The sequence below is a fragment of the Hylobates moloch genome, unplaced genomic scaffold (assembly GCF_009828535.3).
Source record: "Hylobates moloch isolate HMO894 unplaced genomic scaffold, HMol_V3 SCAFFOLD_14, whole genome shotgun sequence".
Lineage (NCBI taxonomy): Eukaryota > Metazoa > Chordata > Mammalia > Primates > Hylobatidae > Hylobates > Hylobates moloch.
The window spans coordinates 6,137,392-6,150,660 of NW_026652289.1; the positions used below are offsets into that span (position 1 = coordinate 6,137,392).

General features: G+C 42.3%; 1 protein-coding gene across 1 annotated transcript in view; it reads left to right on the forward strand.

The window, feature by feature from the left end:
- The window catches only part of DSCAM (DS cell adhesion molecule), a gene marked incomplete at its 5' end in the record, with an annotated part of 789,264 nt that overhangs the window by 746,974 nt on the left and 29,021 nt on the right, over positions 1–13,269 (forward strand). Inside the window, 3 exons of the mRNA XM_058427845.1 lie at positions 1,924–1,954; positions 9,167–9,282; positions 12,890–13,039. Coding sequence (XP_058283828.1) covers positions 1,924–1,954; positions 9,167–9,282; positions 12,890–13,039 — 297 coding nt within the window. The remainder of the gene's footprint in view (positions 1–1,923; positions 1,955–9,166; positions 9,283–12,889; positions 13,040–13,269) is intronic.

Consider the following 13,269-nt stretch of genomic DNA (forward strand, 5'->3'; position numbering starts at 1 on the left):
ACTTTAGCCATGGGGAGGATGCCTGCACGTGGCAGCCAAGAGAGGTCTGCCGTCGGCATGGCAGTCATTGCGGGGAGCACTTTTCTCCCTGCTGGACTCTGCAATTCCTCAGTACATTGCCATGAACAGCTCATAGGAGAGAGCTGTGATGACTGACCGAGAATAGGAAAAGGAGAAATTATTGTGGTGGGCAGAAGGAAGACAATTGAGGCTGAGAACTCTTCCAAGTGTGAACTGAAGTGGGATGTTTACTCCTTGAATTTGTTTCCCCCTTTTTGCCTGTAGTCCCAGCTACTCGGAGAGGCTGAGGCAGGAGAATGGCGTGAACCCGGGAGGCGGAGCTTGCAGTGAGCCGAGATTGCGCCACTGCACTCCAGCCTGGGCGACAGAGCGAGACTCCGTCTCAAAAAAAAAAAAAAAAAAAGAGTATTGTACCAGCCACTGCTTGGTAGTTCCGTGGAGCTAATTAAGTCCAAGCTTCTAGCGTTGTATGTATGTATATATATATGTGTGTGCATGTATATGTATATATATATATATATACACACACACACACACATGAAGTATATATAAGCATATATATATATATACTTTGTAAGTGTTAAATCGTTCAGGGAAAGAGGAAATTCATTATATTTACTGTGTCTTTGCAGATAAAGACATGAACTGGGAAATCCAATGCTATTTTGCTTTCTTTTCTTTGCTGTGTGGGTGGAGTAGATGGGCCCTGTTTCATTTCCCAGGCTGAACCCATCTGTGCACAAAATCAGGCCCCATCTTGGGGTTACCATTGGGACTGGCCAACCTAACGAACTAAGCTTGGCTCATGGCAAGGACAGCCTCTACGTGGTCATTCTGTGACTGTCCACGTCTTTCAGAAATAGCATGCCGCCCACTGTGCAGAAACTGACTACGTTTAATTGTCAGCCCCCAAAGGCATGAGATGGAAATGCTCCCACATACGTATTCTTTCACTGCAGAGCTGGTCGCACCGTCAGCTGAGTCCATTTCCAGAAAGTTCTGTTCATTGAACACTATACTTAGTTAGCATCAAGACTTTTTAGAGAGCAATGAAATAAAAACAAAAAGAAGGTTTTTGTGCTCTAAGTAAGGAAACATTCATTTTTGCCAGGACCAAACGTGTAAAAAGAATAAATTATATTTTAAGGGAAACGGGAATTTCAAAATAACACCACCAAAAAAAGGGATTTTTTTTTCCTACACTTTTAGTCAGGATTCCTTCTATCAGGAGTGGTAACCCGGTCTTGGTAAACAATGTGCTCAGAGGAAAAAAAAAAATAAACATCTAAGTTTCCAGGAACTTTTTTTGAGAGGGATCTCCCTGTCGTCAGGCTGGTGAATGGCACGGATCTCTGTAAAAGTCCCACCTCCGGTTCACACGATCCGCCCGCCTCGGCCTCCCAAAGTACTAGGATTACAAGCGTGGGCCACCACGCCCGGCCAACATTTATATTTCATTTATACAATTCTTTGGCCAACCCGAGGAACTCAGAGCTCTATAATAATGCCACTTACTTCTGATATTTTGATAACAAAAAGCATAGGTTTGTTCAACGTAGATGATATACCCTCAAAATGTTAATTTTCTGACTACTGAAAATAAAATTGGATTTCCTAGAAGTGACCGTAGTTTGGAATAAAACATATAGTAGATGTCTGAGAATGTTATAATCATAGGATAGTTATGTTGATCTTTTTGTAATTAAAATAAAATACATTTTAAAAGTCCCATTTAGAAGAAATAAGGACTCCATGAAACTCTAGGTCATTAGTAGTGATCTGGGTATATGACTGTGTTTCAAAATGACTGTTGTGATCTGACTATAGAGTATTTGTCATAAATGCCTAAGTGAATGCTAATGAGTTATTTACCATGTACTAATGTTAACTTTCTTTCCCCAGATGCAAAGAGTTTAGCTGAAATGCTCATGAGGTAAGAACAAGACCTAGCACCCCAGATATCATGTTTGAAAGAACAATTTCCAACTTGCCTTGATGATTTCTTTTTTTTTAATAATGGCAATCTGAAATTGATAATGTCTTTTCTTTTTAGAAAAGAATGTAATTTCCTATACATTCCAAAATATCCATGTAATGCATAGCTGAAGGTGTAGATGAAAATGATATATTTGTAGACATGCCACAGGTAGTTGTCTTGTTGGCTGGACACAACCAATAGAAGGCTTCCCATTAGCCTGGGAACAGAGGCACATAAAGAGGAAGTAGCTTTAGTTTTGCCTTCATCTGAATTTACTACTGGTGAGGTCAAGCCTTCTTTCTAACAGAATCATCCAAGTTAAAAGAAAAGCACAAAAGGAATGTGCTGTGTCCCATGTTCTTCAAAGGCTCTGGGTCTCCATCAGCACCCTCCACCAGGGCACCCATCAGCTCCTCTTACCTCTGTCTGTTCACTATCTATTCTGGAAGTCACACCCTTCATAGTTCATCCTCGTGTTAGGAGTAGCCAGCACAGTAGTTGCCCCATTCATAACTGTGGAGAGTGGTTATTGAATAAGTACGAGAATGTTCACAACGTGGAAGACAGAAATGCATCCTTCACAGCTTTCCTTTCACACGTCCACAGGCTTGTGATCGGCAAAGCTGTGACAAGTGTGTTGCTTTCACGTCCCCAAACTCTATTTTCCACCCAGTCCCCCTCTTCAAATGTTCAGTTTTCTTGTGCTGTCCAACCTTTTTACTCTGTAAATACTGGAACACTCTGATATGAAGCATTTACACATATGGATTAATTGCCTGACGTGTTACCTCACCCTGATATTTGCATTTTAGGCCTTTCATATTGCAATGATTACATGAAAAGTGAAAAAGGAAAATCAGAGTCTAGGAAATGAGTAGGGAAAATGTCAAGGACTCCGATGGTGAACTCAACATTGCCATTTTAGGATGATTTACGTGGGAGAGAAAGAGGGTGGATCTAGGACCTCTTCCCACTCCCATCACCAACACATTTGGCTGTGACTTCCTCCTCCATCTATACATATAAAATTAGTACTTTTTTGTAATTTAAAAACTTCCCATGTTCCATATCACTAGTATCTTTGAAGACCGAAGGCAGTAGTAGAATGCCACTGGCACACAGATTCCATCCTACAGACATTTCGTTTGGCCATACTGCATTTTAAAACAATGTGAATCATAGGTAAAACAATGATATGAAGGATAAGTCTTTTCCTTTTTTTTTTTTCTTTTTCTTTTTGAGACAGAGTTTTGCTCTTGTCGCCCAGACTGGAGTGCAATGGTGTGGTCTTGGCTCACTGCAACCTCTACCTCATGGGTTCAAGCGATTCTCCTGCCTGAGCCTCCTGAGGAGCCGGGATTACAGGCGCCTGCCACCATGCCTGGCTGATTTTTGTATTTTTAGTAGAGACAGGGTTTCACCGTGTTGGCCAGGCTGGTCTCGAACTCTTGACCTCAGGCAATTCGCCCGCCTCGGCCTCCCAAAGTGCTGGGATTACAGGCATGAGCCACCGCAGAAGGATAACTCTAAAATACATTTGTTGTGACTGATCTGATGATCTCATCTGTTGGTGCCATCTGCCAAGATTAGGAAGATAGAGGCAGGCTATGAACTTTTGATTTTTTTGGAACGTAGGTTGGGAGGAGGTATTGATGGGAATAAAAAGACCTATTTGGGTCATGTTGAATTTGGGATTATTTTTAAGGCATCCAGAGGAAGTTTTTAAGGCATCCAGAGGAAGTGTCAGATAGACAACTGGTAGCAGAAATCTGGGAGCTCAGAGGAAAAGCAAAGATGCAAATTCCCTGTACAGTATCTCCTTCCTTAAGGGGTACTTCATCACATTTCCAGGAGAAGATTACAGAAATTGCATGAGATGCCTTCAGCCCATGCTCTTTGTTTGTGTGACATTTATGGGTCACAGGGAACACATCCAAACACACATGCACTTGTGTTGAGCAGATCTGATAAAACATATGCAAAACAAAGAAGTCAGAGTCACTTGACTTGTAATAACTGATCTACCTAATAAAAGAAAGTGTCAAAGGCAGACTTTAAAAATATGAATTAGTTGATGACATTTAAAATAAGGAGATTTCACATAAAATTTGGCTTTCTGATTTCTCTTGAAAATGTCCTGGCCGTACTAGCACTGCTGAGGTGATGGAGGTAGGCACAGTGCCCCTTTAGAATGGCGTGACTTTTGCTCACCACAGCAGCCCCCACCCCTACCCCACCCCTGGCCTGCTTCACCAGTCCAATGAGCAGGGCTCCTGCAGCCCCCCAGAGAGCTTCTCCTCCCCTCAACTGTGCTCTGCACAACCTACCCTGGCCCCCTCCCCTATCTACTCCCAAACTGTAAATCATGCCTTTGTCTAGAGGCTGTGAAACTGCGGGCTATATTTTCTGACATGTTCAACATTTGTTCAATTCGGATGATTTGCTTTTTCACTTCTCCTGATATTCTAGAGTACATTCCTACTCCTTCTCCCTAGCCTCTGAGAAAGACATTAGCAAGCATTCTCTATGAATAGGGCAGTTGCTGTGGTTGCAAGACCATCTGTTGATAAGAGGAGGAATTAATTATGGTCTTCCTATTGCCAGTTACCAGCATGAATTAGGAACAGTAAAACCAGTAATCACAACCACTTATGATAGTTACCGTGGTTTTCCTTCAAATGGTCAAAGTGATTGAAAAGGAAGAGAATTTTCAAGCTCCTCAAATAGGTGGATTTGTATGGGATTAATTTAGAAGTAAAAGCAAAGCTTTTACCCATGAAAGGTTGGTTCAATCTAAGTTTGGCAGGTGAATGGGCCAAGTAAACAAAAACCTCATTACCTAACTGGTCAATTTAGGATCAGCCATACTTGGACATGGCCCAGGGGGTCCAGACAAATCATGTCCACTGGCAGAGAGAAAGATACTGAACAGCTACCCCTGGTCTGTGCTGCTGTTTTCTCTGGAAGTCAAAGGAACTGGCAGCCTGGTACAGTGAGAATACGAACCACAAGTCTATGTTCTAGGCCCCAGGTGGCCACAAGCTGGTTTTTAGATCTTAGCAGGTCATTTTACCACTTTGTTTTCCTTACCTAAAAAATAAAAACAAAATAAAAAATTCAACATTGTTTCTAGCTTTATCACTCCACATTCTGTGTTCTAGATGGATGTAACATTTATTTTTCAACCATTTTCTACCAAGAAGTATCTGCGTATTTCAGGGAGATTAGCTGAGGGCCAGGCCAGGAAGGTAGATTGGACAGCAGAACATGCCCACTCAGTCTAGGTCCCCAGGGATCCCTGGCATGGCAGGGCTGGGCTTCACGCTCCTAGATATCCACCTGTTCCACCCATGCACATCCCCCCAGAGAAGAGAGAGAGACTGCATCCCTCACACCCAGACAGAAAGACTGTCCTTTTGTATTTTTGTGTAAGATTTTTATTTTTAAAAAACAGCCTTCTAAGAGGTGCTTGCTCTAAAGCGATAACTGTATACTGTAGAGAGCTAACATATATAATGTTTAAGGTCCAGGAGTCAGTATTAGTGAGTGAGTTGGGTGTAAGCAGAAAAAGGTTCAAATGGAATGAGAATGGTCAAATTAGTTTAGCTTTTTTGATGTTCATATTTTTGTACACATAATAAAAAAATCTCTACCCTAGTGTTATAATGAGCTATGCTCCTAACAGTCCCATAGTCATTGTACATTTAAGGAATGTTCTGTGTCATATTTGAGAGGATGATGGACTATTTATTAAGACTTTGAAGAGTGGCAGTGGCTGCAAATAATTGATTGGCTAAGCTGGGAAATTCTCTGCCCTGTGAAACCCTCTCTGCTCTCCTCTTCTTCTCATTTTAATCAAACAACCAGATGGCAAATAAATGGATGGTTGAAGATTATAGCTCAATAATAACTAATACGTTTAGCATGATCCTATGCCATGCAAAAAAGATGCAATTTTTGCTTCCACAGTGAAAACATTTGGACTCTTTTTCCAGGTTGCAAATGAGGTTTGTTCAAATCACTTTTTTAAGGTTTGCTGCCATTCTAATGACCAATTGTTATCATTTTTGAGGTTCACAGAACACAGAGTGATAAATGTAAATGTAACAATAGATTGTCAAAAATGACAGCAAATATTAAGTAATGAAATAACTTAGTTGGAATCCAATGACCTTTTAGAAAATGACAGCAAATATTAAGTAATGAAATAACTTAGTTGGAATCCAATGACCTTTTAGAATATTAAGTAATGAAATAACTTAGTTGGAATCCAATGACCTTTTAGAATGAGAAGGATATTATTGCCTCAAAACAAAGTCTTGGGGACATCTCACTCAGCACACATTGTGCCCTCAAAATAAATCAATGTGAGGATTTACTTCACAGATATTTACTGAGCACCTACTTTGGCCATATACTGTTCTAAGTTCTAGGGAGACACAGGAAACAGAACAGGTGAAGAAAACCCCAGTGGAGCATATTTTCCAGTGAGAGAGGCAGATAATGGATAAGATAAATCAACTAAGTGTATGCTACAGGGTAGTAAGTGCCAAGGAGACAAAATTAAACAGAATGGGGAGAGGACACATGAGACATCCCCATCGCAGGGCCAGCCTGGCTCCACTGGAAAGATGGCATCTGAGTCGAGCCTTGCAATGAGGGAGCCAGCTATGCGGGTTTTGGGGGTAGCAGGGGAAGTGTGTTCTAAACAACGGGAACAGCCAAGTGCAAAGAGAAAGAAGAACTGTGAGTCCAGCTGGGTGCAGTGGCTCACACCTGTAATCCCAGCACTTTGGGAGGCTGAGGCGGGTGGATCACGAGGTCAGGAGATCGAGACCATCCTGGCTAACAGGGTGAAACCTGGTCTCTACAAAAAATACAAAAAAGCCAGACGTGGTGGTGGGCACCTGTAGTCCCAGCTACTCGGGAGGCTGAGGAAGGAGAATGGTGTGAACCTGGGAGGCGGAGCTTGCAGTAAGCTGAGATCACGCCACTGCACTCCAGCCTGGGCAACAGAGCAAGACTCCGTCTCAAAAAAAAAAAAAAAAAAAAAAAGACTGCAGTGAACTGTGATCACACCACTGCACTCCAGCCTGGGCAACAGAGCAAGACTCCATCTCAAAAAAAAAAAAAAAGACGACTGCAGCGAACTGTGATCGCACCACTGCACTCCAGCCTGGGCGACAGAGCAAGACACTGTCTCTAAAAACAATTAGCTTCTGAATCTCAAGGCTTGTCGGGCCATTTTCTGATAGTCTTCTGAGGAGGAAGAATTTACCTCCAGCCTTGGTCGTCCTGGTTCGCAGAGTTGAATCATGTTCTAAATCTTGGTGCCAGCCAGTTGCAGTGGTTCACAGCCATTATTTAGCCTGCTTCCTGTGGCAGTCTGGTAGCAGACCCCTTATTGTTGTTTAAGTATAGCCTGCAGTTGGTGTTCATCGCTATTTAATAGAGCAGCCGCTCACTGCCTCATAACTATTCATGAAGAGCAGAAGGCATTAGCTCACACTTCTATTTTTGGTGCAAGGACAAGCTCAAGTCCCTAGTGAGGTTTCTAAACAGATCTTTGGGATATTCACAGAGGAGTAGTTTCCCATATGTTTTTGTGGAAATATAGCTTGTCTAAGCATGCTGTAAATGCAGCGCCCCAAGTAACCAAAATGCTTTTCATTTTATTTGATTATTTGAATTTTGTCATTATTCTCTTTTTAAAAAAATCAATAAATGACAAGTTAGTTAAGTCAGTAATTTGAAAGAGCATAGAGACCATGTGAAAAATCAGGACAAAACGTTTGAATTTGGGCTCTGCATAATTAGCATGATGTAGGTACATAACCCAGTTCCTCATCTGCAGAGCAAGAAATCTGGTTCAAGATCAAGTCCTAAGTAGGAATGTTGCACCTTTCAGAAGTTGTCTTTTTCATGGGATAATTTGCTTTCACTCAAATGAGGAGTATACGTGGATCTCATCAGGCTAACATCTAAGGGGGTACTTGAGTGACCTTCACTTTGGGATAATTAAAGTTCTGTCCACCACTTGGTTTAAGAGTAGATGAGTCCTCATTAACAAGGAAGGATCAGTGGAGGCAGAGCCCTGGGACTTGGGGTGAATGGCTCGGTTAGAGGGGAAAGCATTTAAAATGTAGCATTGAGTATTCCTATTTTGGTCCCCATTAAAAGTAACACAGAGGTAAACCATCACTGAGTTAACTAGGCTCCAGAAATCTTTCTCAAAACCAGTGTTAACAACAATTGAGCTGGATTGATGGATGCCATAGATTATGCCATTGATTGGATTATCCAAGTGACTGCTGCTTCTTAGAGGATGCTTCAGTAAATACTATTTGAACATCTAGTAAAGTCTTATTATTCTGTAAAGACTGAACAACCACCCTTCTAATGTGGATTGCTAAGTATGGTCTTTATTGACTTTTTTAGATTTTTTTTGCAACGTGGAGATTCTTTTTTAACTGCAGGCTATAACTGAATACAATTCTACCATGCAGTTTTACTACTTATTTTCATTTACTTTTAGAGAACAGCTCACTCTAAGAGTAATTTTCTGGTACACAAATTTTGAGATTCAATTATGATAGTAATTGCTTTTCTCTATTCTGAAATGTACTATCAGTTAGGAAAACTAATGTCAGGGAAGCTAACAAGGTTTGTGATTTGCTTCTAGAGCAAAAATAAAATGACACCAGAGATAAATACAAGTCCATTAGTAAAACTCCCGTCTGACAAACAGCTGGTGCATGTGCTTTTTCCCCCACCATCTTTGGAATGTCTGGTGCCTTATTCCTCACCACCACTGGAATATCTCACATCTGACAAATGAAAATGCTGTTGATTTTTAATTGCTTTTCATTTGTTTCATTTAGCATTTACACAAGAAATGAGCTCTTTCTAAAGATTCTATTGATAGATGTAGAGCCAATCTCTATTGACAATTTGTATTTTCTGAAACTCCCCAACCAGCTGAAATTTAATATTAATAAATAACATTTGAATGAAGGAAACATTTTCATAGTATGTACTTTTTCTGTTCCCCTCCCCACAAGGTATTTGTATATTTAGACAATAAACTAAGTTGGTATACAGGTGCATGCTGGTAGAATGTTAACACTGAACTGGATTTGTTAATGCATTACCCCATTTTATTCCCAGTAAGAATACCCGGACTTCAGATACATTAAGCAAGCAACAGCAGACCCTGCGAATGCACATCGACATACCCAGGGCTCAGCTTTTGATTGAAGAGAGAGACACGATGGAGACCATCGGTAAGGTGCCCTATTTGCCACTTTACACAAAGTGGCTGCCACAGCCATGCCTTCTCAATCCAAACACCAGGGTGTGAGAAATATTAGACAGGAGAGTGTGTTGAAGGCTACATGAGTACAAAAGCTAGAAGGTAGAGAATTGTTCTTGTGAAGAAGAATAAGTACCAGCAAATGTGCAGAAAATTTGACTTATATATACCACCATGTATGCCAATATGCCAGTCATTTCCAGGCATTTGGGACAGAAATCCCCCAGCTCTGATCCATTTGGGATCTTTCCAGGGGAGGCTACGGATGCCACTCCAAGGAATAAACATCTGCAATCGAATACACATCAATCCAGAAAGCCTGCACTCTAAAGCCACAGGTTGAAAATCCACTCTGTGCCCCCCTCATCAACTCTGATAATGCAAGTCTTCATTAAAGAAAACTTTTAAACTGTACTTAACACTTAAACAAACACATGTCTTTGTACAGGGTATCTTCCCCCACACCAGTGCCCCAGAAACATCCTGCAGCTGTTTCCCCAGCAGCACTTTGGGAAAAACACCAGGGCCCTAGTTTTAGGGTTTCAGAACAGCCACCTGGAGGTTTTCTGGCTTGTTCACCCTTCCCAGCCTCTTTCCACCTGAAGTCCATTACCCCACACTGCCTGTCTCGATTATTCTATTTATTCCAGAGTGAAATACCTTATATTTCCTTTCCAATAATAATGAGAAGAATAGCTAACATGTATTGAGAATTCTGTAAATGTCACATAGTTTTTATAAGCACTTCATGTGCATTACTTAATTCAGCCTTTCAACCAACATATGAAAGAAGTCTTGCTTTTGTAACCAAGATGTAGAGGGTCTATGTAGCTTTCCAAGGTCACGGAGACAGGCGCAGAACCAGGTTCCCCACCTGGCCACACTCACCACCATGCTGTCTGTCTCCAGTGACAGCTAGCACAGCAGCAGGCCACCTGCTTCCACACCAACAGGCTGCTTCCAAAAAACCCTCAACCAGAAGTTATCCAAACTTTTGAGTGCCCATGGAAACACCCTGAGGCAGGCTCCGAGGCTGCCTCTTTTCAAACCTGGCTGTGTTTGTTTTGGAAGGTGTTTGCTGGCGTGAGTCCCAGGGCAACCCTTTCTTGTGGTCTGGATAAACTGCCTGACTCTCAGCACATAGCCCAGCTGCCTCCTGCAGGGAAGGCAGTGGTAAGAGGCCAGGTGGGCAGAACACCTCCTCCATCAACCCTCGCCCTTCTGCTGCCGCACCCACCACTGGAGACATCTTGACCTAATGGCTCCTAAATTCTAAGGCCTGGGTTCTTCTGGCTGAAGTCACATTTGGTCCAGGCATAGCAGCACTTAAAGAAAGATTGGTCAAGGGCCAAAGTGGCTCTTGATCAGCTAACTTCAGTGAAACACTTCAGTTAAACCATGTATGTGAGGTGGCACTACCTGCCCTAAAGTACACAAGATTTTGTTAGCTTGCTTATATCAGGACAAGGGATAGGCTACTATGTTTTGCTTTTGATTATCTTTTTTTGGGAAAGGAGAAGGTATACCTGGAATCTCCTTTGTTTCACCCAGTAGATTGGGCATTAAAACTAAAAATTTCCTTTGAAAAAATTTCAAAAATCAGAATGTAATTCCTTTGACCATGTAATTTTATAAGCCCTTTATATGCATTATTTAATTTAACCCTTCCAGCCAACATAAGAAAAGGTTCTTTTGTAACAGAGACGTAGAGCGGTTACATAGTTTGTGGAGGTCACCATGGTTATATAACACGGTTACAATATTTGCTAAATGCGCCTCACTAGACAATAATGCTACATATGGTTATGAAAATAGATAGCTAGGCAGATGCCATGAGTGGTCTGTGGCCTTCCAAGAGCTGGTCACTGGGGGCTTAACACCAGAGAAAGCCTGCCAGTCATTTCCATTTGTAAAAATGACCCTTAGCCAGAGATCCATCCCAGTCCATGCAGGATCACCTACCAGCAAGAGCCCTTGACCTCCTTGTGATGCCTGACAATTGGTCGATGGCATTTTCTAATTACTGGGAAGTGGAACTGTGGTGCTTCAAAATGCGCTGGGCTCTGACCACAAGAATCCAATATTACAGTGACATTAATTTCCAGCTAGAATGAATGGTTAACTTCATGATCAGACAGGCGCCCAAAATTTTCCATGAAAAGTGTGTAACCTAGCCCCACAGATCATCTGGTGTGATCTAAAAGGGCCTGCCTGCTAGAAACTGTGACACATCCCATCGTTAATGAAAAACAAATGTAGACACGGAGCCTCCCGTGCTGGGTCCAGTTGTAGGAAGTAGGAAGCTGTCTCTGTGGAAGAGCCACCCTCTTTGAGGAGTCGAGTGACCGCCATGGGGCCAGACCTCCAAGCCAAGCCCAGGCGCCTGCTGTGGTGCCAACCTCACCGCACCGTGCACTGGGATACTCACAGGCATCTTGGCAGCCTTTCCTCTATTTCTCTGCCAAGAAATTTTATTCTAACTTCGAGAGGCTTTCCTTCCCTGCCAGAGACTGAGTAATTGGATTTTGTAAGGTTCATTCTGTTCAGAGCCTTTTTTGGGCACAGAAGTCGAGCTGTGTTGTTTACGACTTTCGCATCCCTGTTGCAGTGTCAGGGCAGGCTGCAGCGTGGTCCCTGCTGACTGATAAACTCTTAGCAACAGCATCCTGGGCTGCAGTCTTTGAAAATTTATGAAAAATCTATATCCTAGCCAAAGTCTCCCTTGGAGTAAAAAAGCTCTTTAAAAAGTATGAAACACATCACAAGGTAGTAATGAGAATCCTGGCCCACCAAATAATGACCCAGCTCGAACAGCAGCTCCTGCTCCAAGCACTAAGATGCCCAGAACCCATCCAAACCCATGCTCTGGCCTCGCTCACCTTCAAGTGCCCACAGCAGTAGGACTTGGGAAGTCTGACAAGTGAATCATGTAGGAGAAGTCAGTTAATGGATGTTCTAGAGTGCTTAAGGCTTACAGGAGGTGGGAAGAAAAGGAACATACCTTGAGTCCTTTAAAATAGAGGAATCAATAAGCTCTGAAGACTGGCATGTTTTCTTCTATTTCCCCCCCCCCCCCCAAAACATTAGCCAAGTTCAGAATAAGAGCAAACCTCAGTAGAGAGAACTGCAGTGGCGATTTTCTAGTCCTGCAAACAGAGCTTCCCAGCAGCCAAAGGGAACCATCTTCATTGACAGCCTCATCACTGGTGAGGGGGCTGGCATTGCAGATGATGTCTCAGAGAAGCTTTTGACAAACACATAAATCCAGAGTTCAAATCAATGTTAACTTAATGAAAAACCAAGCCCAAAGAGAAAAGAGAGCTCCTTCTCTGCATGGTCATGGTTCTTCTTAGCTCATTGCTCCCAAAGCCAACCCCTAGGAAGAAGCTTCTATTCCTAGCACTCTAGAGTGATGCTAATTCAGTGCTTGAATTTGCAATCATTTTTGTCACTTTAGATGAGGCTAGTATTGTGGTTGTCATTAACAATAACACAAGTGCCTCAGGAGAGAAAAGGCCAGGGAGTGGTTGGAAGGGAGATAAACGTGTTTGGCTTTCTGTGTTCCCGCCATCCTGTAGATGATCGTTCCACGGTTCTGTTGACGGATGCTGACTTTGGAGAGGCAGCTAAGCAGAAGTCCCTGACGGTCACTCACACGGTCCATTACCAATCGGTGTCTCAGGCCACTGGGCCCTTAGTGGATGTTTCAGACGCTCGGCCGGGAACGAGTGAGTGGTCAACAACACTTAAAATGTGTGGGTGTTAACAATGCTGAAAACATAGTAAATGTTCTTTCTCTCTCAAATGAAAATGTGCGGCTTTTCATACCTACGCCTGAGAAACAAATGGGTATAATAACATCTCTAATTGGGATAATGAGCTGTTATTGATGGATCTTGGCTATTATTATGTCTGTTGAATTACTGTTAGTATTGGTTACTATAAAAAGTGCTAGAAA